Source organism: Antechinus flavipes, chromosome 3 (assembly GCF_016432865.1).
Source record: "Antechinus flavipes isolate AdamAnt ecotype Samford, QLD, Australia chromosome 3, AdamAnt_v2, whole genome shotgun sequence".
Classification (NCBI taxonomy): domain Eukaryota; kingdom Metazoa; phylum Chordata; class Mammalia; order Dasyuromorphia; family Dasyuridae; genus Antechinus; species Antechinus flavipes.
In genome coordinates this window covers 583,217,747-583,243,461 of record NC_067400.1, presented here as the reverse complement: position 1 = coordinate 583,243,461, position 25,715 = coordinate 583,217,747, and the positions used below count along the sequence as shown (strand labels likewise).

The following is a 25,715-nucleotide window of genomic DNA, read 5'->3' as shown; positions in this document are numbered from 1 at the left end:
ATTTAAAAGTAAAGATTATTGTTTTCTATTTAAGTTTTAAATAAAAAATAAAGATAATATAAAAACAAAAGAGATCAATAAAAATGGTTTAAATAAATTGTACAAAAAACCTTCAAAGTTTCCCACTTCCTTTTCCTCATCTTAAGAGCATTCTGACTAAGCCCTAGCTTTGCCAAGGCTCGAAGATCCAAGATGTAGACTTGGAAGGAACCCCAGAGGTCGTCTGGTCCAATTCTTGCATTTTTTTATAGATGAGAGAACTGAGGTTAAATGTCTTCCCCAAGAGTTACACAAGTAGTAAATGACAGAGAAGGGATCTGCACGCAGGTAATCTGACCCTCAATTTAGTGTACTTTCCGTTGTACTAAGCCACAGCTATGTAACTACTAACAATGCCAGGCAGTGCCCAGCACAAAAAACTTTCAAAAGTATTCCCACCTGACCACTCCAGGCTGGGTGCTGGGCTCCCGGTGGCACTACAGCGGAACTCGGCCAGCTGGCCAGCCTGCACTGTGAGCTGTGGTGGGTGGATAGAAACCACGGGCGGTGACAGGCTCCCCGACACTGTGAATGGAGAAGGGACAGACGGGCACAGTCAGGACAGTGGGCCGGGAACAAGAGTAAAGAGAGAAATGCAGTCATAACAAGGAGTCGATGGCAGAAAGACCAGAAGAAGGAAATGGGAAAAACTGCTATGGATGGGGATGGGCTAAAGGGAAAAAGGAGATACAGAAGTGAAAACCCTGATTGAATAAGAAGGGTTGGGAATACTACTACTACTACTACTACTATTACTACTACTACTGCTACTATTACTACTACTACTACTACTGCTGCTGCTGCTGCTATTACTATTACTACTACTACTACTACTACTACTGCTGCTGCTGCTGCTGCTACTATTACTACTACTACTACTACTACTACTACTACTATCACTACTACTACTACTACTATTACTACTACTACTACTACTACTACTACTACTAATAATAATAATAATAATAATCCACATAGTATTACATATGCATGGGCATAGACTCTAGGGGAGGAAGTGGTAAGAGCTCCCCAGAAGTTGCAAGAAGAGTAGAAAGAATATTAATAACAATGATTGAAATCCATAGTACTTTTTATCCACTAGCTATTTTAGTATCATAGGATTGTGGATCTAAAAGTTCTGTCTGTCTCTCTCTCTTCTCTCTCTCTGGAATTGGGGTTCAGTGACTTGCCCAAGTAAGGTTCGGAGGCTGAACTAGAACTCAGGTTTTTCTGATTCCAGGGCTGGTGCTCTATCCATTGTACTACCTAGCTGCCCTTATAAATTATTTCAGAGGTTACCTAGCCCAACCCCCTTATTTTACCCATTGGTAAAATGTATTTTGAGATTTGAACCCAGGTCTTTGGACAAGATTACATCAAAAGGCTAAGAATGAAGAGTATGAAGAGATAGGGACTGGACTTAGGCTGGGGGTAAAGGGGCTTTTAAGGGGTGGGCAGGGAGAGAGGAGGGCCTGAGAGTGGTGGTGGTGGGGTGGGCTGTACCCTGGACATGCAGCATGGCAGTGCCCTGGTCCATGGCGAACATGTTGGAGCCAGTGCACACATAGGTGCCCGCGTCGTCGGGCTGGACACCGCGGATGGTCAGGATGCCATTGAAGTCCATGGCTCGTGGGGGCAGCTTGCCATTACGGAGGCGCGTCCACACCAGTGTGTAGGCTGGAGACTGGGAGAGGCAGAAAAGGACAAATGGGATCCTTGACATGGATCTCTCGTGCTTTATCTGTGCTCGCAACCTGCACCCCCCTCACCTTGCTCTTGGCTGTGCAGATGAAGGTGACATCGGCTCCCACTCGAACGCTTTGGCTCTTCTGCTCTTCCACGGTCACTGTGATAGCCTTGGTGGGTGCCTCTGTGCGAAGAGGCAGAGAGCTGCAGGGACTGCCCGGCCCATCCCATCCCAGGTCTATTCCTAGCCCCAAATCTCAGTCCTAGATCCAGGCCCAGACCCAGACCCTAACCACGTCCCATATACCAATCCCAGGCCTTGAGGCTGCTCCCAGCTCTGTCAGGCTCTGGCCCCAACACCCAATGCCAGCTCCTGTTCCTGCCCCAGTCCTGGCTCCAACCTCGGTCCTGACCTTTCCCCTGGCCCCAACCCCAGAACCCAATGCCAGCCTAACTCAGCCCTGGCCCCATCCTCAGCCCCGGGGCCCAATGCCAGCCTAACTCAGCCCTGGTCCCAACTCAGCCCTAGTGCCCCAGCCCCGCCCCAGCCTCAGCCCCAGAACCCAATGCCAGCCTAACTCAGCCCTGGTCCCAACTCAGCCCTAGTCCCCAATGCCAGCCTAACTCAGCCCTGGCCCCATCCTCAGCCCCGGGGCCCAATGCCAGTCTAACTCAGCCCTGGTCCCAACTCAGCCCTAGTCCCCAATGCCAGCCTAACTCAGCCCTGGTCCCAACTCAGCCTTAGTGCCCCAGCCCCGGCCCCAGCCTCAGCCCCAGAACCCAATGCCAGCCTAACTCAGCCCTGGCCCCATCCCCAGCCCTGGCCCCATCCCCAGCCCCGGCCCTAGCCCCAGGGCCCAATGCCAGCCCCAACTCGGGTCAATCCTAGCCCCAAACCACAGTCCCAGTCCCAGACCGCTCCCTATATCCCAATCACATCCTATATACCAGCTCCAGTTCTAATTAGAGCCCCACTCCCAGGCCCAGGTCCAAGCCCTATCCCTATACCAAACCTTATCCCTGGCCCGGTTCCAGTTCCAGGGCCAAACCTATTCCCATCCCTTTCCTTGATCCAAATACCAACTGATCCTAATTTCAGTCCCCGACTCAACCAAAAGCTGGACCCTAACTCTAACCTTGGAGAGAGAAGCGGGGGGGGGGGGGGGGGGGAGGGGGCAGCCTGGGTGAGAGGGAAAGTGTGGAGAGCTACAGAAATGTCAGCCACCAGCCACAGGGCGAGAGGAAGGAGGGGAGGGAGGAAAGGGGGCTCACCGGTGACTAGAAGCTCGGCCCTGCTGGTGTTGGCATGATACAGGTTGCGGCAAGTACAGATGTAAACGCCCGCGTCGGAAGGCTGGACGCTGGGGAAGTGGAGCTCAGAGCCTGGGGGCGGGACGGTGGGGACACTCAGAATGTCTCTGACAAGACCCATGCCCCACATTCCTACCCTCTTCTTCTCAGTTCCTTCCACGGGGGACAAGGCCCTGAGTAGGGAGGGTTTCCAGGGGATTGGGAAACTGGGCTCCTATTCCTGCTCACTGGCTGCTAGGGAACTGTGAGATCCAGTCAGTACCTTGCTGGCGCTGCTGGGTGGTGCTAGGAATGGACCGTCCATCTTCTCGGGTCCAGTAGTAGTAGAATGGGGGACTCCCGGTGACCTGGCATCGAAGGGAGTGGGAGCCCCCCTGGGGCACCGTGCTCCGGGCCGGGTGGACCTGAACTGCCAGCAGGGCCTGGTTTGCTGAAAAGAAGGAAGTTCAGGGGGGCAACCAAACTTGGTGACTCTCTCCCCCACAACACTGCTTTCACTTCTGTCTCTAAACACAAAGTTTGTGGGACCAAGGACCCTTAGAACCCAGGAAGTCGGAGCTGGAGTCCTACCCACAAGTAAAGTCTCTCCTTCTTCATTCTCCCCTGATCCCAGGATTCCCAATACCAAGGCCCTAATCACTCTTCCCAGCAGCCTTTCCCTCTCTCTGTTTTTCATGTGTCCCCATCTTCAGTTCTCCACTTACCTTGAGGCTGGCAGCGGCCTCCAGGAACACTGGGGTTGCCCACGTAGCCCGGGGCACACCTGCAGGAGACATGCTACCTTCATCAGGCCGTCCCCCTCAGGGCTGCCTTAGCCCCTGGGATGGGGGGAAGGGGGAGGAGCAGGGGTTTTCAGCCTCCTGCCCAGGACTGGGCTGGGGTCACAAGGGCCTCTTTAGGGAAAAGGACGCCTCAGGCCAGAGAGCAGAAGTGGCTGGGATGACCAGGCTTGTTTCCACTCCTGGAGGACCTTCCTAAAACCCCCTGCAGCTTCTCATGTCCTTCCCCCTTCCCACTCTCCTTCAGGCCATTCCCGGACTCTCTCCCCAAGGACCCCGAGCCGTAAGCAGACTTACTGTTCACAGTACTGGCCGGCGTAGCCGGGCTCACAGGCCGTGCAGCGGTATCCCCCAGAGCCGAGGCTCTCACATGTCCGGGAGAACCTGCAGGCCAGGGGACTCACACTGAGTGCCTCCCTTATCCTCCTGGGGACTCCTCTCATTTCCCCTTTTCTGAATGTCCCCTCCCCCGGGGCCAGTCCCCCTCCCCCCTCCCTTCTCCCGGTCAGCCAGACCTCGCCCAGCCCCTGGAGTAGCCACTTGTCAGAGGGAACTCCTGGTCAGTCCGGCCTGGGGGAGCTGACCGCCCGAGAGCTGACTGGTGATTTCCCATATCCCTTGGCACTAGGCAAGGCCAACCTACATGTTCTCAGGGTTGGTCAGCGGGCAGGCACAGGGCTGGCAGTCCTCAGGGGTCCCCGCGGTAGCATCGCCATAGTAACCCGGCGCACAGAGTTCACAGAATTCGCCAGCCGTGTGGTGCAGACATTGCTGAGGATTCAGGGGTGTCACGCTCTGGCTCAACTGCCCCTCGTGTCCTGTACCCCACTGGGCCCCACTGATTGGGCACTAAGGGGCTTCTCGTGCATCCCAAAGCTATCCAATGCACTCCTCCATGATCCCTGCCCCATTCGACTCTCCATGCTTAACCCCCATTCACTGATCTCCGCAGTTGCCCCCTGCTCCTCACTGATGTCCTCCCCTCGATCCTTGCTCCCCTCATTGATGTCCTCCTCTCAGTCAGTGCTCCCCTCACTGATGTCCTCCCCTCGATCAGTGCTCCCCTCACTGATGTCCTCCCCTTGATCAGTGCTCCCCTCACTGATGTCCTCTCCTCGATCAATGCTCCCCTCACTGATGTCCTCCCCTCGATCAGTGCTCCCCTCACTGATGTCCTCCCCTCGATCAATGCTCCCCTCACTGATGTCCTCCCCTTGATCAGTGCTCCCCTCACTGATGTCCTCCCCTTGATCAGTGCTCCCCTCACTGATGTCCTCCTCTCAGTCAGTGCTCCCCTCACTGATGTCTCTCATCTCACTGATTCCTAACAAAGTCCTCCTCTCACCTGCTAACCAGAATCCCTCAATAACGCATAAGCACCAATCCCTCTGCTCACCCATGTCAGAACCTTAACCCTTTGTGGATCCTCCCTCACAGTGAACCCCTCCCCATGGATGGCCACTCCCCTTGTACTCCTACATAGAGCTCATAAGGCTCCTACAGGGAAGTTCCTCCACACGGACTCCACCTTACCAACTACTCACCAGTCATTGACACATTCAATTAACTGCTCCCCCTCCCCAGGGAGCACTGCCCCCGCCCCGCCCCCCCCATACACCACAGCCTCCCTCCCACCCCTGTGTCCGGCTCCCATCCCTCACCGAGCAGGCCCCTGTCTCTGGGTGGCAGGTCTCTGAGTGCCCGTTGCATTCGCAAAGCTCACAATGGCCCAGGTAGAGGCCGCTCCCTGTTCGGGTGTAGCCCGAGGCACAGTCCTGGGAAAGGAGATAGGAAGTCAAGGTGGGCCCCACCAGGAGGCTCTGGGTAGGGAGCAATCAGAGGTCTCCAGCCCAGACACACTGCCATCTTTACTTGGATCTCATGTGGGAATTTCAAAGTCAACATGTGTAGTCAAAGGAATTTCTCTCTTCTCACCCCAAATTGGTGGCTATTTTTTAAAAAGAGAATTATAAAAGTCACAGGTTGCCAGAGCTGGGGGGAGGGGAACCTTAGAACCCGGGAGGTCAGAGCTGGGAGGGCCCTTAGAACTCAGGAGGTCAGAGCTGGGAGGGCCCTTAGAACCCAGGAGGTCAGAGCTGGGAGGGCCCTTAGAACCCAGGAGGTCAGAGCTGGGAGGGCCCTTAGAACCCCGGAGGTCAGAGCTGGGAGGGCCCTTAGAACCCGGGAGATCAGAGCTGGGAGGGCCCTTAGGACACGGGAGGCCAGAGCTGGGGGGAGGGGACCTTAGAACCCAGGAGGTCAGGGCTGGGAGGGCCCTTAGAACCCAGGAGATCAGAGCTGGGAGGGCCCTTAGAACCCAGGATGTCAGGGCTACGGGGGCCCTTAGACCCAGGTTGCCAGACCCAGGAGGGCCCTTAACCTGCCCTCACCTGCTGAGCTTGCCCTTGATCCCCTCCTGACCCTTCTCCGATCCCCCCCTCCTGAGGATGCACAGAGGAAGGCGCCTCTGATGGTATATAAGGCAGGACCCCGTGCCGTGTCTCTGCCTCCCAGCGCTGCTTCTGCTCTCACCTGGCAGGAGAGGCCCCGGTAGCCGGGGGGACAGCGGCATTCCTCCACCTCCAGGGCCCGGGGCCCGACCGCAGGGCCGGCAGGGCTCTCTCCATGCTGACAGCACCGATGCTGGCCGCCAGAGGGACCGAGGAGAAGGTGGCCCGGACCAGGATCTCATCCAGGTCGGCCAGCACCATCAGCAAGTGCTCTCGCGTGGCCGGCTGCCCGTCCAGCCTCCTCCAGAATTGCTGGTTTGGGGGAAGAAGGGCTGTGAGCAAAGGGGATGGTTCTCCCCTCCCCCCGATCTGGCCCTTGTACCCCTTGGCCAAGCCCGGGCAGCCCCAGATGCTGGGTCAGGATGGCACTGGGCCTGAGCCACAATTAGGCGGGGGTCAGAGGTGGGACTGCCCAGGGTTTGGTTCAGCCTGGGGGTCAGTCAGGCTTCCTGCTGGGTCAGAAGCAGGGCCCAAGGTGGGCACCAGGCCACTCTCCGAACTGGGGACGTGGTCGTGGATCGGGCTGACATCGTGGTTGGAGTCGGGGTGAGGGGCCAGAGCCGGGGCTCGGGCCCCCCAGACAAGGTCAGCCGGCCCACAGTACCTCTCTGAACATTATTTCGAAGCTCTTCCTTTCCCGGCCTTGCAGCTCCGGTTGGGTGGCTACTAGAGTGATGTCGTTCCCCTGTCAAGAAAAACCATCCTTCACGGACTACATACTGGGCACTTTGCTCTATCTCTCCTGGCTCCCACAAGGCAGCCGGGCAAGTGCGACTCCTTAGTTTGCAAATGAAAAGACGGAGGCACAGAAAACTGGAGTGATTTTGCCAAGATCATCCAGGGAGCAAAATGGCAGAATGGGGAGCTTGGGACTCCCAGAGCAGGAGGCTCTCACGATGCCGGCCAGGAACGACAATCCTTGCTCACCAGCCCTCCCTGCCCCCACAGAAGGAATTTCTGCCCCTAGCCCGTAGCGTGGCCCAGACCCCCATTCTCCAGTCACAGCAGGATCAGGGATCCCGGAGCAGGAGTGCTGGGGAAGAGACTTGCGTAGAAACAAGTCCTTTCCTTGTAGACCCCCACTCCCCCTCCCCCGATCCCTACCAGGCTTGCCTCCCTTTCCCCCAAGGGCTCCCTCAGAGAGAGCTCACCGTGATCTGCACATCGGGATCAGAGAGGGGGCTGCCCTGCGCTCCAGCTGTGTAGGACAGAATGTATCGGAGCTTCCCACCGTAGGCATCCACCTGTAAGGAACCAAGTCTGGGGTCATCACCAGCTCTGCTCTGGCCCCCTCCCCAGCTCTGATTCCTCAGGCAGGGAGAAGTGGATAAGGACACACGGAGCGTTGGGGACAAGGGCCACACTGCTGTTCCCCGGTGAGCCTGAATCCTGAGGGCCAGTGCCAGAGGACACGGGATGGCTCTCCCCTTAGCAAGAAATCCAGTTGTTGGGATCAGTCCAAGTTAACTTTAGGGTCATGGTCAACCCTCCCCCATCTATAACTCCAATTACAATTTTTAAATTGTGAAATTCTTAATAATAGCATTTTCTTTTCTTTTCTTATTATTATAGCTTTTTATTTACAAGTTATACGCATGGATAATTTTTCAGCATTGACAGTTGCATAACCTTTTGTTCCAACTTTTCCCTACCTTCCCCCCATCCCCTCCTCTAGATGGCAGGTTGACCAATACATGTTAAATACAGCATTTTATTTTCAAAACACATGCAAAAGCATAATAAATGTGGAAATATGTACAGAAGAATTGCACATGTTTAACCCATATTGAATTATTTGCTGTCTAGGGGAGGGGGTGGAAGAGAAGGGAAGGAGACAAAATTTGGAACACAAGGTTTCGCAAGGGGGAATGTTAAACTATCTTTGCGTGTATTTCTTTTTGATAATAACATTTTATTTTCAAAATACTTGCAAAGATAATTTTCAACATTCACCTTTGCAAGTCTTGTGTTCTAAATTTTGTCTCCTCCACTTTCTCTAGACAGCAAATAAACTCTCATTACTATTAATTAATCTTGTCCATCTTAAGACCTTCCTCAAAGCCTCCCATGATCCTCCCAGTCAGAAAGGATGCTCTCCACTCCGGCCAAATGAAAACACATACTCTGAATAATTCACATTCACATCAACTAATCTTGCTTCATAACTTTACCAACCTTACCTACTCCAGCTGGGAGACACAGACTATTTGTCATCATTAAATTGTACATTTTTAAAATCGAGCCCATTTAGTGTGTGCTACTTGTGGGTATGTAGTCTCCCCTCTGCTCAATGTAACTCCCTTCAGTCAGCATCCTGTCTTAATTAATTCTGTCTCTCTCTCAGAACCCACTACTGGGTTCACATTTTTAAAAAATATGAACGTGTGACGTCACCGATTGTAGGAGCCTGCTCCTAAGGAATATCCTCTCACCAGGGCAAGTCTGCATCCCTGACCCGGGCCAGGTCTCTTAGCCAGGATGTGCAGAGAGGAGCTTCCTAACTCTGAAGCCATCCCTCTACTCGCAGGTTTCTCATGAATGGCTTCCGAAAAAATGGATGGCTCTTGGACTCACCCCAGTCTACATTTCCTTGTCTAAATCCTCCCAGTCTTTCCTTCCACCACTTCCTCCGAGGAGCCTCCCGGAGCTCCCCAGCTGAGGAGGATCTTTCCCTGTTCTAAGGGGCTCCTACAAGCCTGTCTGTCCTGCTCCCTGCTCTCTAAGCCCACATGGGCTGGGGCTGTTGGCTCCATTCGGTCCAGTGTGTAGGGGCTGGATTGGACGATCTCCCAAGATCCCTTCCCAGCTCTAGATCTCCCCTCCTCCCTGCGACTGAGGAAGGACTCGTTAAGTTGGCCGGGTGCAGAGAGCCGGGGCTGGTGTGCAGCAGGTTAGGAACAGGGGGGACTAGGGGGGCCTGTTGTGGGATAAAGGGCAGTCTGTATAAGCCAGGCCCCCGTCCTTTTGGAAGTCTCACTCACAGGAGGACACGCAGAATCCCAAAGGACAAATCCGCGGCCCTCTGTTTGACAGGAAGCTCTCTGAGCGCAGTGACCATGTCTTACTTATCCCTGTCAAACTCATGTTACCAAGCCCTGCACGTAGCAGGGACTCAAGAAAGATGTGCTTGATGTGATGAGGGGGTTTGCTGGGCTTTCTGAGGGTGCTCTGGCCCCGGCAAGTCTCCCCTTCCTCCCCATCCCTGCTGCCACCTGTCATTGGGTCCCATGATGTCCTGTTTCCCCGGCTGTCAGGGCCCAGAGACCCCAGGCAACCAAGCCCAACTGGGCTCCCTCAGCCCTCAGGCCCCCGGCACTGATGTTACAGTCTACAGTCGCTAGATGTGAGATCTGGGTGCTGCTGGAGAAGGAAAGAGGTGCTCGCTGGGCCCACCGACACTGGCGGGGTCCTCACTCCCCACTCCCTGGGGGGCCAGCCCTCTGTTCCCAAAGGGGAGGCCAGTGGCTTCTTTGTTGGGGTTTGCCTAGGATCTCAAGGCCCTGGTTCTCATGGAGGCAGAGCCCCTTTTAGGAGCCTAGGATCTCAAGGCCCTGGTTCTCATGGGGGCAGAGCCCCTTTTAGGAGCCTAGGATCTCAAGGCCCTGGTTCTCATGGGGGCAGAGCCCCTTTTAGGAGCCTAGGATCTCAAGGCCTGGTTCTCATGGGGGCAGAGCCCCTTTTAGGAGCCTAGGGTCTCAAGGCCCTGGTTCTCATGGGGGCAGAGCCCCTTTTAGGAGTCTAGGATCTCAAGGCCCTGGTTCTCATGGGGGCAGAGCCCCTTTTAGGAGCCTAGGGTCTCAAGGCCCTGGTTCTCATGGGGGCAGAGCCCCTTTTAGGAGCCTAGGGTCTCAAGGTCCTGGTTCTCATGGGGGCAGAGCCCCTTTTAGGAGTCTAGGATCTCAAGGCCCTGGTTCTCATGGGGGCAGAGCCCCTTTTAGGAGCCTAGGGTCTCAAGGCCCTGGTTCTCATGGAGGCAGAGCCCCTTTTAGGAGCCTAGGGTCTCAAGGCCCTGGTTCTCATGGGGGCAGAGCCCCTTTTAGGAGTCTAGGATCTCAAGGCCCTGGTTCTCATGGGGGCAGAGCCCCTTTTAGGAGTCTAGGGTCTCAAGGCCCTGGTTCTCATGGGGGCAGAGCCCCTTTTAGGAGCCTAGGGTCTCAAGGCCCTGGTTCTCATGGGGGCAGAGCCCCTTTTAGGAGCCTAGGGTCTCAAGGCCCTGGTTCTCATGGGGGCAGAGCCCCCTTTTAGAAAACCAACTTTGACTGAATGGCGAATTTGGGTGTTGGAGCCAGGCTGGGCCCAGACTGAAGAAGCCATATCTGAGATCTCTGGGAGTAGCCAGCAAAGGATGATAGAATAAGCAGAGAGAAAACCAGGGGGTATGAAAGCCAGGCTCTTCCACAGGCTGCCTAGTTGCATTGCCCTCCCAGGGTCCTGGGCCCTTCCATCATGCACAGCTTAGCCTCTGTCCATCTTCCTGCCCCCAGCTCCCATTACCTTGTCCCCAAGGAAGATTCTAGGCAGCTGCCAATAATAGGCTCTTTCAGGAAGTTGAGAGGGGGCTTTGTAGGCGAGAGAAAACTAGGATAGAAGGGGGAAAGAGCAGTGAGACCTGGAAAAGCAGGAAGGAAGGGAGAAGGATGGGACGGGACCATTACTGGATTCAGAGAAAGTCAGAAGCCCAAACTACAGGCAGAGGGAGTTATTATCACCATAGCTCCCAAGGCTCAGATCCCCGGGACAAAGACTGGACAGGGTTAGTGGCAAACACCTCTGAGACTCCAAGGGACAGTGAGAGGTGTCAGGGTATCCCTGAGTGTCTGGGAGAGGGCCTGGTCTCTAAGTGACCATCTCAGCCCAGGCAGGAGGTGGGATGGGGCAGAGCCAGCGTACTGGGAGGGGGTGATCCAGCCTGGAGGCTTGGAACTAAACAGGCAATGGTGGGGGAGGGGTGGGGAAGAGGGGAGGAGCAAGGTTGGGCAGAGTCCCTGAGGACCCAGCTCGGCTCTAATACCCGGCCACTTACCTGAGAGCCAGCCTGCCTGGCAGGGGTGCCAGAACCAGGGGTTGCAGGGGAAGAGAGGGAAGCCACTTGAGAGGAGGAAGAAGAGGAAAAGGAAGAAGAAGAGGGAGGAGCTGCCCTTAGGGAGGCCGCAGACTGAGGGCCTGTGTGGCCTGGGCCATGGGGAGAGGGAGGAGCAGCAAAGCTGGAGAGGAGTTGCCAGATCTCTGCATCCATCCGCCTTTGAGCCTCATCCACCTGGAAAAGCAGGTGGAAGGGAAGGAGAGAAGGGATGGAAAAATGATGAGGAAGGAGGGAGATGGGAAAGGAAGGAAGGGAAGGAAAGAGGGAGGGAAGACAAGAAAGAAAGAAAAAAGGAAGGAAAGGAGGGAGTGAGGGAGAAAAAGGGAAGGAAGGAGGCAAAGAAAGAAGGAAGGAAGGAAGAAAAGAAGGAAAAGAGGAAGGGAGGAAAGGAAGAAGGAAGGGAGAGAGGAAGGAAGGAAAGAAGAAAACAGAAGAAACAGAAGTTTGTAAAAATCAGGAAGACCTAGAAGCTCCTTTTCCACTCCCTCCCCAGTCTGGATCTGCCTTTCTGGTACCACCCTCCAGTGCCAAGCCTCGAGGTTACACAAAGGCTCACCAGGGTGGGATTAACCTATTGCTCACCCCCTGGGGCTGCTAACTGGGAGGAGGGATCGGGACCGTCCAAGAAAGACATGCTTAGTGGCCTAATGGGCAGAAAAGGGGAACCAGATGGGCAAAGGAGGGGGAAGCCTTCCAAAGGGACTGGGCATGGGCACAGGGGGCACTCGGGGATATGGGAGGGCACCACCCTGGTGCCCACGGCCTTCTCACTCTGGGAGATATTCCAAGGGGTGGCGTGAGTAGTCGGCCAATGATGGCACAGGCCAATGCCAGAATGGGGGAAAGTGGGCACGCCTGGGTCTGTGTCCTCGTTTCCAGAAGCATTTGCTTCTGGTCTTTGATGTTCTCATCAGGGCCCTGACACTGCAGGCACATGGTTACCTGGGGTGCCCGGGCTGCCCGGCCCCTGCCCACAGGGGGCCCCAGGATCTTCCCAGTTGCCACAGCCTCACGCAGCTGCTCCTCTGAGAAGGATGTGCGGTTCTAATAGGATGGATGGTGGGTCAGTACCCTGGCACCAGAACCCCCTCCCTGGGTGTCTGCCAGCGGAAGTCCCCATCCGTATCAGGAGTCCCAGTTTCTCATCTCTGAGCTTGGCACGTGGAAAGTGAGCTCCAGGTGACTCAAGAGTCAGCCAGTGACCCGGTAACGTGGGGTCACACTGAGATCGCCTCTTCCTGCCAACCCACGCTTGGTACAGGAGCCCAAACCATAGAGTAACTGCAGGAAGCTTCGTGGCTCGGCCTATGGGGCCCCAGCCTGTAACGGGCAAGCCCCCACGGGCACCATCCCGGGCCCCCACAGAGCACACGCCCCTTGGATCGGCACTGCACGCTGGCTGGGGGAAGAGCAGACACCCCAAACGCACACCAGGAGCATGCCCTACCGCGCCCTGCGGCTCCTACCTGATGGGCCCGCCGCAGCCGGGCAAAGAGGGCTTCCCTCTGGCAGCACAGGGCACCAGCAGAAAGAGAGCAACAGGAGAGACCAGAGACATGAAGGGCACCAAGGGACAAGGGAAGAGAGATGCAGGATGAAGATGACAGCAGGGACAGAGTCAGAGAAATGGAGGGAGACGAGAGTTACAGGGGCAAATAAAGGGGGCAACGAAGAGATAGGCTCCTTGTCTGGACAGGAGACATGACTGTGGCCAGCCCTCGGGAGGTAGAAGGGGAGAATCCCATTGTGGTCTCGGACCTCCAAGAACCAGGACCTACCCCTTCTTTGTTGCTTCCAGTGCCTATCCTGGCAACGGGCACAGCTAGGTGGGCATTCCCCTAACCCAGCCCGGTTGGCAGCCACTTGGACCCAGGCCACCCTAACGTCGCAGCTCAAAGGCCCTTCCACTACATCACCTGCCTCCTTCTCCATCTCCATCACTGTCCCTGGCAGCAGCACTGCCCTCAGCACGGTGAGCGCAAGCCCTTCTGAGAGCAGGGACTGGGCCGTCCTTGCCCGCCGTGGTGCCCTGGCACCCTTACCTTGTCTCCCTGGTAGAGCTTGGAGAGCTCCCAGTAGAATGACTCATGGCCCAACTGGGCAAAGTTGCTGAAGGAGAGCTGGCTGCCCTCGGGCACTGGCTCCACGATGAACCCCCCAGCCACCCGGCTGCTTCGCTGCCGATTCACCAGTGCGAAACCTTGGAAGTCGCCAGGAGCAAAGGGGCTTGAGATCTGGCAAGAGCGAGCAGAAGCTGTCATTTGGGGTCTTGGGGTGGGCACTAAAAGGAGAGGGTAGGATTGGCACTGGGGTGGGCACAAAGGCGGCCAAGGGAAGGGGTGCTGGTGGGCACTGAGCAGGGCTAAGGCTGGGGCAAACCCAAGAAGAGTTCTGGGGCAGTGGAGATGAGGGTGAGGTCCCCCAGGAAGAAGAGGGCTCAAGAAGTCCAGAAGGAGGGGACTGAGGGCAGGGCACGGGCCGTGGAGGGCAGGGCACAGGCCGCGGAGGGCCGGGGGCCACGCTCAGGAGTCCGTACCAGGCGGCGGGTGTAGGAGGTGCTCGTACACTGCTGAGTGACGCCCATACAGAAACAGGGCAGGCAGCCTTCGGGGTTGGAAGCGCTCAGGTAGAAGTGGTGAGGTCGGCAAGAGCTGCAGGTGGGACCCTCCACTTTGGCCTGGGGGGAGAGGGTGAGCACAGACCCACACGGAGGTCAGTGGTCCTTTGTGGTTCAGCCTCCCACCCCAGCAGCCCCTGAGCTTCCTCCCCCCAGGGAGTGCCGAGCCCCCGCTCCAGGCCCAAGTGAAGGCCCCAGGTAGGCGGTGGCTGCAGGTCTCAGAGCCAGCCGGCCTCCCTCAGGGAGGTTTGGTGTCCCCAGAGCGGCGTGAGCTGCTAGACTTACAGCAAAGAGAGACTCAAGAGTCCTCTCCCCACTTAGGGGAAGAAGGCAGCACCCCCCTCTTACAGAGGAGAAAACTGAGACCTAGAGAGCTCAAACGAGTTGTCGAAGGCACTCTGGGCCCCACCGAGCTTTCTGTTTTCTTCTACATATTCGAAATGTTTTACCGATGCTTCTTTCTAACTTTTCTGTGCATTGTTGTCACCAGTCTCCAAATCTCCCCCGCCCTGTTACAATTTAAATCAAGCCCCCCGCTCTTTTTCTACCCCCTCTTCCCTACTTACCTTGCAACGACACTCCCCCGTGGCTTCACACCGGGTGCTGATGCTGCCTTCTGGGTCACACCTGCAGTCATCAGGATCGAAGTAGGGGCCGGGGTAGGGGCCGGGGTGGGGGCCAGGGTGGGGGCCGGGGACGTCACCTGCAGGAAGAGAAGGAGGGGAAAATTATAGCTTCCCCACCATGCTCCAGCCAGCCCCACAGCTGCTCCCCACACTGGGGACAGAATGCCAGGGCGCCCGGTGGCCAAATCCCACCCCATCTCCGCCTCCCACATCTTCTGCCTTTCTGGTCCCACAAACCCCACTTACTTCGGCAGGGCTGGCCCAGGCTGGGGTTGCCATGGTAACCAGGAGCACACCTGGGGGAGACAACTGATTTATTAACCATGAAATTAGGGCCAAGCTTCAGAATGCTTCTGGTCTCTCTATAAAGCACTTTCTCCACCTATGATTTCATGGGGTCAGGGATGTGCTGAAATCACAAGTCACTCAAATCAACTCAAAGAGCCAATTATTAATATGAGCATTTTATACCTCATAAATTGGAAAATGCTCTATTTATTTATTTTTTTCCTGAGGCAATTGGGGTTAAGTGACTTGTCCAGGGTCATACAGCCAGGAAGTGTTAAGTGTCTGAGGCCAGATTTGAACTCAAGTCCGGTGCTCTATCCATTACACCAACTATCATTTTTAATAAAATAATAAATTATTTTTAAAAAGCATGTTTAAAATGGTTTTTACATGTAATAGAGAAAAAACAAAAAAAGAATATTCTTTAAGGAAAAAAAACATTTAAATCTACTCTCCTCATTTTATAAGTGAAAAACTTAAAGCTTCAAGATCAAATGCTTAAAAAACGGCAGGACCAGGTCCAAGATCCAGGCTAAACAGTAATGGAAGCCTGCCCTCTGAAGCAGCCCCACTCACTCCCCATGGGGCGGCAGCGTGGTCCCGGGCAGACAGTCCTGGCAGTGGGGGGAAAGGCCTCCAAGGCTGATCTCTAGGCTGTGACAAATTGCCCTAAATGTCAGTTTCTTCATCTGGAAAGGCCCCATGGCCTCTGAGGTGGGTCCTGCCCCCTTCTAGGTCTCTGCCCCCGTGCCCTGCTGGGAGATGCCCCCCCAATGCCCTCCTGGGCACATACCTTTCACAGTGGCGGCCACTGTGCGCTGGGGAGCAGGCGTCGCAGGTGGGGCTGCCGTCAGTGTCCAGGAAACAAGTATGGATCCCCCTGTAGTTTGGGGAGAGGGGTCTGGGCTGGGAAGCCTAAGGGTTAGTGCTGGAAAGAATGCTAGGATCTAGAATGTGAATCACTACAGGAGTCTGTGAGCGTGGGCTGCCGCAAATGGTCACTACGGACTGGTGGAAGGTAGGAGCAGGAAAGGAGCCCAGGGTTACCCAAGCCAAGGGTGTTAGGGGAAAGCTACAGGTGCGACACCTGTGATCTAGTCCAATCCCCTCATTTTACTGAAGAAATGGAGGACTGGAGAGGGAGAACTGGACCCAAATCCCAGACAGAAATTCAAAGCCGGATCTGGCTCCATTTCTATACCACGCTACAACAGGAGGAGGGGATGGGGGGAAGAAAAGCTAGGGTAATAAAACAAAGACAGAGAACCAGGCCCAGGAGGTGGGAGGTGCCATGGGGAAGGGCCCAGAGGGAAAGCCAGACGTACTGGTTGTTAGAGGGTAGCCCGTGGCAGGGGCACGGCTGGCAGTCTTCAGCAGAGCCTCTCTGGGCATCGCCGTAGTAGCCGGCCTGGCAGCGTTCACACTTGTCGCCCTCCGTGTTGTGCTGGCAGCCCTGGAAAGGAGACGGTCAAAACCTTGGGTTCCTCTGGGTCAGTGGGGAAGGCCGGCCAGTTGTCCCATTTCCCCCACTCTGTCCTCGCCATCCCACGGATGTGCCATGAGGTTTCCTGGCACACTGAAGATCCTGGCAGGGCCACGACTGGGTGGGCACCGGGTCAGGGGCATGAGTCTCACCTGGCAAGCCCCAGTCTCTGGGTCACATATCACTGAGTGTCCATTGCAGCTACAGAGTTCACAAGTGCCCAGGTAGAGGCCGCTGGAAGTGCGAGTGTATCCCACATCACAGTGCTGAGGGGAGAAGGCAGGTCGGGGGGAATGGGGACAGGTATGGGGGGTTAGCAAAAGACCACCCCCAACCCGGGTCACAACCACTTCCCTGGGCTAAGCTGTGGGCAGGATAGCTCATCCCCAGGAGCCACAAGTTGGGGAAGGGGATTAAGTTCCCTGGGGGGCAAGGAACAAAACCCAAAGAGCCACGGTGGCCCAGGAGAGCTCTTGGGAGTAAGGGACTTAGGCCTGAGGAGAACTTAAATCAGGACTTATCTCCTTATTTTACAGAGCGGGGAACTGAGACCCAGCGTAACAGTGAGTAGTAAAGCTGGGATTGTAAGCCAGCTCTCTCCAGGATGAGGGAAGTGCAGGGTCAGGCTGGTGTGGGACAGAGGGGATATGTACAAGGAAGCCGGGGCTCACCTGGCAGGATGGCCCTCGGTAGCCAGGGGGGCAGACACACTGCTCCACTTCCACAGCCTGCTCCAGCCCCGTGACCTGGGGCACTGCCACATCCATGTGCAGCCCGGACAGCCTGACCAGAGGAGAGGGGTCTGGAGTCATGGGCGTCAGGGCCCACAGGATCCACCTCCCTCATCTCTTTATAGATCTGGAGACTTACGCGCAAGCTTAAACAGCCGAGAACAAAGCAGAGCAAAGAGCTGGACCCTGAGCCCAAATACAAGCTTTTCCCCTACGTCCTGAATGGCAGAGACCCTCCCACCGGCTCCATTCCACCTCCTTCCAGGTTTCAGAATCAGAGATTTCAGAGGCCTAAGGGCCCTCAAAAGTCCAATCTGCTCAGCTGTATGTGCCCAGGGTTACTCAGATGTGTGGGAGGCAGGTTTGGAACCCAGGCCTTTTGACTGCCAATCTTTCCCTGAGCACCTGCCACTGGCCAGGTACCTGCTCTCTGCCTGGTTCTCAGCAAAGGACGCTCGTATCATGATCACATCGATGCCCGCGAGGGCCATGAGCAGGTGCTCGCGGGTGGCTGGCTGTCCGTCCGCCCTGCGCCAGGCGTGCTGTCAATGAGAAAGCACAAACTCTGCTGGTCTCCTAGTACACAGGACTAACCCGCACTCCTCCCTTCAAAGGGGGCTCCTGCTGAACAGAGACCAGGTGAGGGGCGAGACAGCAGGGCCCAGGGGTCTGAGAAGGACACAAGGACACGGACATTGGTCCCTCCCTTCCAGAGCCTTTTCTAGAGACCGAGCGGGGGCTCACCTCTCGGAAGAGCACAGAGAAGGTGCTGGGCTGGCCAGGTATGGGCTCCCGCTGGGCGTGATGCTCTAGGGAGATGCCATTGCCTTGAAGCAGGACCAGGGGCTGGCCGTGCAGGGGTGGTGTGCCTGGCTGCGGCCGCTGGGTTATCGTGAAGTGCAGTTCTCCTCCGTAGGAGGTCACCTGGGGAATGGGAGAAGGTGCTAGATTAGGTGCCCACTGACTCCAAGACCATGCTTTATATTCTCAAAGTCTTGTTCTAGTTCTAAAGGCCCTCCCACCTCTGACCTCCTGGGTTCTAAGGGCCCTCCCACCTCTGACCTCCTGGGTTCTAAAGGCCCTCTCAGCTCTAATATCCTGTGTTCTAAGGGCCCTCTCAGTTCTGACCTCCTGGGTTCTAAGGGCCCTCCCAGCTCTAATATCCTGTGTTCTAAGGGCCCTCTCAGCTCTGACCTCCTGGATTCTAAGAGCCTTCCTGACTCCTATACTGATTTCCAAAGCTCCCACCAGCTCTCATTCTCTCCGTGTCCAACTTTAGTTTACTTAGTTACATTGGGTCCTTTTTCCTTGCTCAAATACAACAGACCCTGATCAGGTGCTGCTTGTTAGGGCAGAGCTATAGAGAAGATGCTCCTAGGTTGTGAGTTCTATCTCCACAATGTCCCTCAAATCTCCTCCTCCCATTATGACACTCCCTGTGTGTCTTCCCTCAAAACCTTCACAGCAGCTTCCTATGGAGTTTTCCTCTGTCCATTCTCTGCCCCCTCCAAGTGCATCCTTTATTCTCCTCTGTAAACATCTTCCTCCTACAGAGATCTGGTTCTGTCCCTTTTCTGCTCCAAATTCTCCCCCGCTGCCTGCTGGGTAAAGTTCAGCCTTCCCTCCATGGTACTAGGATCTCTTCCCAATCTGCTTCCATTCTATCTTTCCTTCCTGCTTTTATTCCACAAATTTCAGGTCTCAGCCAAAACAGCTCCCCGAACATGCCTGAGTCTGACCTTCATGCTGTGGCTTAATCTCTTGCCTATTCCTTGAATACTTTCCATCCTTTTTTTTTTTTTTTTTCTAACTGCTGAATTTCCACTCATCCCCTTTTCTCTTCCTAGATTTTAAATTGAACTTTTTGTTTTGAATTTTTATTGATGTTTGCTGACTTATATCACAATCATTTCTGAATACACCTCTTCTGCTTATTTAGGAAAACAACAAAAAACCAATCCATACAGAGATGACATTTGGTTCATTTCATTTGTCTCCAATAAAAGAAAGTGATTTTCTCCCTCGTGGTCCTTTGTCTGCTCACCTTGTCTCCCTGAAATCTTGAGGGGAGGTTCCAGAAGTAAGGGCCAGGGAGCAGGTTGTGGAAGTCAGAGAAAGCCAGCTCCCCGGGCGCAGGGGAAGAGATGCCCTCGCTTGTGCTGTGAGTGCCCGCCGCGTTGGACAGGCTGAACTGGGTGTGATCACCAGCCTGAGAAGCCCCATGCACCTGTGAAAGCAGGGAAAGAAGGAGCTTGAGTCCGGGGTAATGGAGCAGGAGGCCCTCTGTCCATCCCAGCCACCTTGCCCATCCCAGAAACCTCAGGAGGACCCCCAAAGCTTGCACTAGCCCAGAGCCCATAATCACTTCCAAAACACAAAAAGGCATCATTGCCTAATTTGTACCGAGATCTTCCCAAGATCCATCTGTGAAGGGAGGCTACCCCATAATCTTCTTGTTGCCTTATGAATCACAGAGACTGAAAAATAAATCTATTTATCCTTCGGAGTTTCCCTTGGGGACTTAGCTACATTGGTCATCAGTTTATACAATCTGTCACCAGATCCGTACTTGCAGCTTTTCCAGCAGGATAAAACATGCCAGAGTTTTTAGAGCCCAGAGTCATCTCCAGGCCAAAAGGAAGAATCAAGCACATATTTTTCCAATAAGAATAACATTAAAAAATAAAAAACAAAAAACAAAACAGCACCTACTATGTGCTGTTTTAAAAATATTCTCATTTGATTTTATAATAACCCTGGGAAGGAGGTTTTGCTAGCACTCCCATTTTACAGATGAGGAAACTAAGGCAGATAGAAATCTGGTGACTTGCCCAAGATCACACGGCTATCTGAACTCAGATCTTTCTGATTATCCACTGTGCCATCTGGCTGCCACAGAGGCACCTAACTTCAGGGGACCTGGATTTTAACAATATAACCATCTACCCCTCTATGCTTTGGCTGGTGGGCTCAGATCTGCTGGAGCTGAAAACAAACCATTCCCCCAGGGACCACCTTAATGAGCCTCCTGGCCCTTAGCAAGGCTGGTCAGGGAGTCACGAATGTGAGATGGAAATGGCCTCAGAGGTTGTTAAAACACAATCGATTTTATAGTTTACACTTACGAGATTTACAAGTCCCCTGACTCAACATAATAGGAAACTGAGGCACAGGGTATGGGTTTGCCGAAGGGTCCCACAGAGCTTAATTTTGTGGCAATGCCAGATTCCAGACGCAGGCTGCCTGACTGCAAATGTCCTCCTGATACTGGAAAAAATCCATCCCCTGACAGGCAACCTTCTGGCGACAGCCTCCTGGTACTGGGTGAGCCAAGTAATAGGAGACGAGCTCTGGAGCTGGAGCGGACCCAGGAGGCAATTTAGGACAAGCCATTCCTCCGGCAGATGGGGGCACAGAAGCCCAGCCTAGGGACTTGTCCAAGGTAACAGTCACAATTTGAACCCAGTTCTCCTTCTATTGGACCGTGTCTCACATGATCCTCAAACAGCACACAAATGGAGTGTCTCCAGGCCTCAGGTTTTCTCAGTGGGAAGTCCTGCTAAGGCCTGCTAACTCTTAGCTGGGAAATCCTGCTAGGGCCTTCTAGTTCCCAGCTGGGAAATCCTGCTAGGGCCTTCTAGTTCCCATCTGGGAAGTCCTGCTAGGTCCTGCTAGGGCCTGCTAGTTCCCAGCTGGGAAATCCTGCTAGGGCCTTCTAGTTCCCATCTGGGAAGTCCTACTAGGGCCTGCTAGTTCCCAGCTGGGAAGTCCTACTAGGGCCTGCTAGTTCCCAGCTGGGAAGTCCTACTAGGGCCTGCTAGTTCCCAGCTGGGAAGTCCTGCTAGGGCCTGCTAGTTCCCAGCTGGGAAGTCCTACTAGGGCCTGCTAGTTCCCAGCTGGGAAGTCCTACTAGGGCCTGCTAACCCTCAGCGGGATAATAACTTTTAGGGCCTGCTAGCCCTCAGTTGGGTAGTCCTGCTAAGTCCTGCTAGGGCCTGCTAGCCCTCAGTTGGGTAGTCCTAGGACTGCTAGTTGTCAGCTGGTGTTTGCTGATTTAGGAGGCCCTGGGTGCCATGATAAGCTGTCAGATTTTGCCAGAAGCCTGGATTCTCCCAGGGAGCAAGGTTTATTCTGGTAAGTGAATGCCCACAAGGGTTGGTACTTCCTGTGAACGAGTGTCCATCCTCTGTCCTTCTGGTCCACTCTGTCCCACCCCTTCCCTGCCCCTGCCTCTCCCACATCCTGCTTTCTAGTACCTGGTCCCGGCTCCAGGAGGAGCTGGTGCAGTAGCGGCTCACGCCCATGCAGAAGCACTTGAGGCAGCCGTCTGGATTCTCGGAGCTCAGGTGGAAGGTGCCATCTGAGCACTCATTGCATAGGCGGCCCACCACGTTTGACTACAAAGAAGGGAGCATAGTGTCAGTTCAGGAGGGCCCTCAGCTCCACTGAGGCCTCCAGAGGGCACACAAGTGACAAGTACCATCCTCTTGGAAAGGAGGCTGGTTCTTGACTTTTTTAGTTCTAGGGGGACCTAGAGCTGGGTGGTGGGAGGAAGGGTAAGGAGGGGAAAGGAATTCTGAGGCTCATGGGGGATGGGATTCAGAGCCTGAAGGAATCTTAAGGCTTGTTTTACATATGGAGAAACTGAGACCAAGAAAAGGGAGGCTTGCCCAAAGTTAATAGCAGTATGAATTCTATAAACATCTTCCCCTTTCAGATAGATGATCTTTCATCTCTTCTCTGTCACGTATATACTGAATAATTCATGTGCTATTTCCTTCATTACAATGTTTGTTCTTAGAGGGCCAGGATTGCTCTTGCCTTTGTATCTATCCCACATAGCATACAGTAAGCACTTAATAAATGTTTGTTGACTGGTCAATGATGAATATCAGCTCTAGCAACAATTTTATTATTATTATTTTTTGGTGAGGTTGTGCTTCTGGAGGGCTACTGCTCTTGTCTTTCTTTGTAGCCATAGCTTTTAGCATACAATAAGCACTTATTAAATGTTTGTTGATCAATAGACTGATGAATATCAGATCTAGCAACAATTAAAAAGACCTCTTTTTTGGACAAGGCTATTGGGATTAAGTGATTTGCCCACAGTTACAAAGCTAAGAAGTATTAACTGTCTGAGGCAGGATTTGAACTCAGGCCCTCCTGACTTTGCTGGTGTTTTATCCACTGTGCCATCTAACTGCCCCCCCCCATTTTTTTTTTTAACAGAAAGGGGTTACAACTAGAAGAAACACTAAATTTGGCAGTCAAGAGTCAAATCCGGACTTCAAGGCCAATTATCTGTATGTGTAAGAAGTTCCTTCTCATTTTGAAGCCTCAGTTTCATAATCTATCAAGTGGGGATAATACACTGCTGTTTTCTCGCACTGGTTGTGGAAAAAACACTTGGTAACATTTTAAATGCCCCTGGCAGGGATATCTTGGGCAATGCCCACCTAGCAGCAGGTAGAGCCTCGAGCCCTGCCTGGTGCTGACGTACCTTGCAGCGGCAGGATTCTCCAGAGGTGCCAGTGCTCCCCCGCTCATCACAGCGCACAATTGCCTGGTCTGGGGAATAAGGTATGGGGAGGAAAACATGTTGGTAGGACCCGGGCAGGGACAGTGTATACAGTAAAGGAGTAAGAAGGATCCCTGTGGGCAGGGTGTCAGCTGCACTTGGAAGATCACAGGGCAGTTAGGAGTGGTGGGTATGGGGGGCAGACATGGACAAAAAGCCCAAGGGTTTTTATTAGAAGACAAAATAAGGAGGGGCACAGTGGAAAGCTGAGCTTGAGAGACACCAGGGGCTGCCCCGTGAGGGTGTTCAGCAGCCCTCACAGGATCCATGATGTGAGGATCAGAAAAAGGAGGTGGGGGAGAATCCCAGGCTGGCATTACTCACTGGTGATTGGCTTGCATTTGCCATTAGGTTGGATGGGGTTGCCTTCGTAGCCAGGGGCACAGCTGAGGAGAGAGAAGCTGGTGTCAGCAGCACTCTGAGCCCCTCATGCCATTCTTGGGGTGCTGAATGACCCCCACTTGGCCCCTACCAGCTGTCCCCTGCCCTCACCTCTCACAGCGGCGCCCGGTATAGCCAGGGGCACAGGCATCACATGTGGCTTGACCATCCGTGTCCAGGAAACAAGTGTCTGAGAATCTGTCAGAACCAACCAGAGGGAGTTAGTACTAAGTATACTGGGTACTAAGTATACTGGGAAGTGTTAAGGGTGGGCAGATGTGGGAGTGTGGCGGGCACTGGGCACTGGCACAGTGTGGCAGAGCTACACGACAATGGATCCAGCTCCAGAAGGTGCTGATGCAAGCATTGACTGGGACAGACACACTCACCATCCCCGGGACACTGACCTTCGAGAGGCGTCGATGTAGGGACAGGGGCAAGGCCGGCAGGCAGTAGGGGTGCCACGCGTAGCATCGCCAAAGAAACCCGGTTTGCACTTGTTACACTGTGGTCCCTCTGTGTTGTGCTGGCAGTTCTGAGAGGGCAGTGGAGAGAGAGGCTCAGGATTCAGGCCCCCAAACAGACTCCCCAGGCTGGAAAGGAGCCAGTCCAACCACTTCCTACTGTACAAGGCCATCCTGAACCTGCTCAGGAACTTCCAGGGATGGGGAGCTTATTACTGCCTAATTATTATGGAACAGCTATTGCTGTTGCCATGGAATTCTGGGTCCTGAGTCAGAATCTCTCGCTCTTGGGAGATAAGTTCTGTGAGCTCTAGCGCTAGCTTCCCACTGGAGCTACATGGATCTAGTTTCCTTCCTCTGTCCCTCAAGCTTTCCTAAAACATGGCATCCAAGCTGAACCAAGCTCACCACAGCAGGACAGGGCCAGACCTTTGCCCCCAGTCCCATCCCCATGGGGCAACAGTCTCTGCAACCACTCACCAGACAGTGGCCGTACACAGGATCGCAGGAGCTGGCGTGGCCATGGCAGTTGCAGCCGGAGCAGGTACCCAGGTAAGGCCCGTTGGGCACCCGGGTGAAGTGGGCATCACAGCTCTCGCAGGACAGGCCTGAGTAGCCAATGGGACACCTGGGGGTGAGGGACAAAACAAAGAATCATCCACTTGGAGATCTCATCCGATCTCTTCAGCCCATTGAAGGACCCAAGACAGCATGGCATGACGGCTTCAAGTTAGGAAGACCTGGCTTCGAATCCCCTCTGATAATTCCAGCTGCATGAGCCTGGGCCAATGACTTATTAAATCACAGACAGGGAAGGCTGAGATCTGTATGCTGGAGGAGAGTTCCCACACCAAGACTTCCTGACATAAAAGAAATCTCAGGCCCTTCCCATGGTACAGTCATATCAATTCATATTTCTATAACTTTCCTTGGGAGCCTATTGGGGTTAAGTGACTTGCCCAGAATCACAGAGCTAGGAAGTGGAGGATCACAGGGCTGGATCTGAATACAGGTCCTCCTGCCTCCATGGCCAGTGCTTTATCTCCACTGCCTTCTAGCTTCCCCTCTGTAATTACTCAATGTACAAAAAGCACATTTCTCACAAGAGCCCCATGAAGTACAATTGTAGGATTTGCAACTAAAAGAACTTTGAAATCTAGATACGAAGACCTCCTCAATCTAAATTCAGGGAAGCCGCACAAATTCCCTGCCCATGGAGGCTCCCAGTGCCCTCCGCCACCCCGTCCGAGAGTGTCACCTGCACTCCTCAACACTGTGGACTCGCCCGTGGGAAGTGGGGCCGATGGCTGTGGTGTCCATGGAGATGTCACTCAGCCCCACGCTGGCCATCTTGTTATTGTACACGGTCTGGATGAGTAGGCCTTCCAGGCTCTGCAGGGTTTGCAGCAACTCGGCCCTTGATACTGGCTGACTCGACTCATGGACCCAGTGCTCCTGCAGAACGGGGATGGCAGGGGGAAGACCGGTCAGCTCCCTCAGGAACCCTTCTCTCCCCTCTCCCCCATGCTTTTCCTCCTTCCACCCTCTCCAAGGGCCTTGCCCATGTCTAAGTGAGAGTAGTTGGGGATTCCTCCTGTTTGAAACAAGCTGCCTATAGTATAAACAAGGAGCGTCTGATCCTGACACTCAAGGCTCTCCTCACAGTCTGGCTCTGATCTCCTTATAAGTAGTTTGCATAAATACTCACATACGTTTAGATTTAGGAGCTGGAAGGGACCTGAGGCCAACAGGCCCAGCCCGCTCCTCTCACAAAAGAAGAAATTGGGGCTGCCTCTCTGCTTGTCCCCCCATTAGGATGCAAACTATCCAAGGGCAGGAATTGTCCTGTTTGTCTTTGCATCTCTGGGGCTGGCAGTTGGTGGCACATCACAGGACCTTAGTCCATCTGCCGATGGATCGATTGTTGCTACTTTCCCTTTTTTCTTTTTCTCGATGCAGATGGTGTTTTCCATCCAAAGTTCATAGGTATTGTCTTGACCACCGAACCACGGAGAAGAACCAAGTCTTTTGCCATTGAGCAGTGCGTGTTCTTTCTGTTATTGTGTACAATGTATCCCTCGTTTTGCTTATTTCACTCATCTCATGTTACTCTCCTCCCCCACCTTTTTCCTTTTTCTG

General features: G+C 54.2%; 1 protein-coding gene across 1 annotated transcript in view; it reads right to left on the bottom strand.

Moving 5' to 3' along the window:
• The window catches only part of HSPG2 (heparan sulfate proteoglycan 2), a 164,904-nt gene that overhangs the window by 52,355 nt on the left and 86,834 nt on the right, over positions 1-25,715 (bottom strand). Inside the window, 31 exon segments of the mRNA XM_051988303.1 lie at positions 439-564; positions 1,543-1,723; positions 1,809-1,909; positions 2,998-3,108; positions 3,299-3,466; positions 3,741-3,799; positions 4,113-4,199; positions 4,459-4,586; positions 5,477-5,590; positions 6,348-6,430; positions 6,433-6,577; positions 6,930-7,010; positions 7,477-7,569; positions 13,451-13,642; positions 13,945-14,085; positions 14,592-14,728; positions 14,898-14,947; positions 15,733-15,819; positions 16,265-16,392; positions 16,575-16,688; positions 17,094-17,205; positions 17,577-17,695; positions 17,898-18,077; positions 19,198-19,380; positions 21,410-21,550; positions 22,654-22,721; positions 23,056-23,117; positions 23,224-23,310; positions 23,520-23,647; positions 24,057-24,204; positions 24,835-25,031. Coding sequence (XP_051844263.1) covers positions 439-564; positions 1,543-1,723; positions 1,809-1,909; positions 2,998-3,108; positions 3,299-3,466; positions 3,741-3,799; positions 4,113-4,199; positions 4,459-4,586; positions 5,477-5,590; positions 6,348-6,430; positions 6,433-6,577; positions 6,930-7,010; positions 7,477-7,569; positions 13,451-13,642; positions 13,945-14,085; positions 14,592-14,728; positions 14,898-14,947; positions 15,733-15,819; positions 16,265-16,392; positions 16,575-16,688; positions 17,094-17,205; positions 17,577-17,695; positions 17,898-18,077; positions 19,198-19,380; positions 21,410-21,550; positions 22,654-22,721; positions 23,056-23,117; positions 23,224-23,310; positions 23,520-23,647; positions 24,057-24,204; positions 24,835-25,031 — 3,751 coding nt within the window.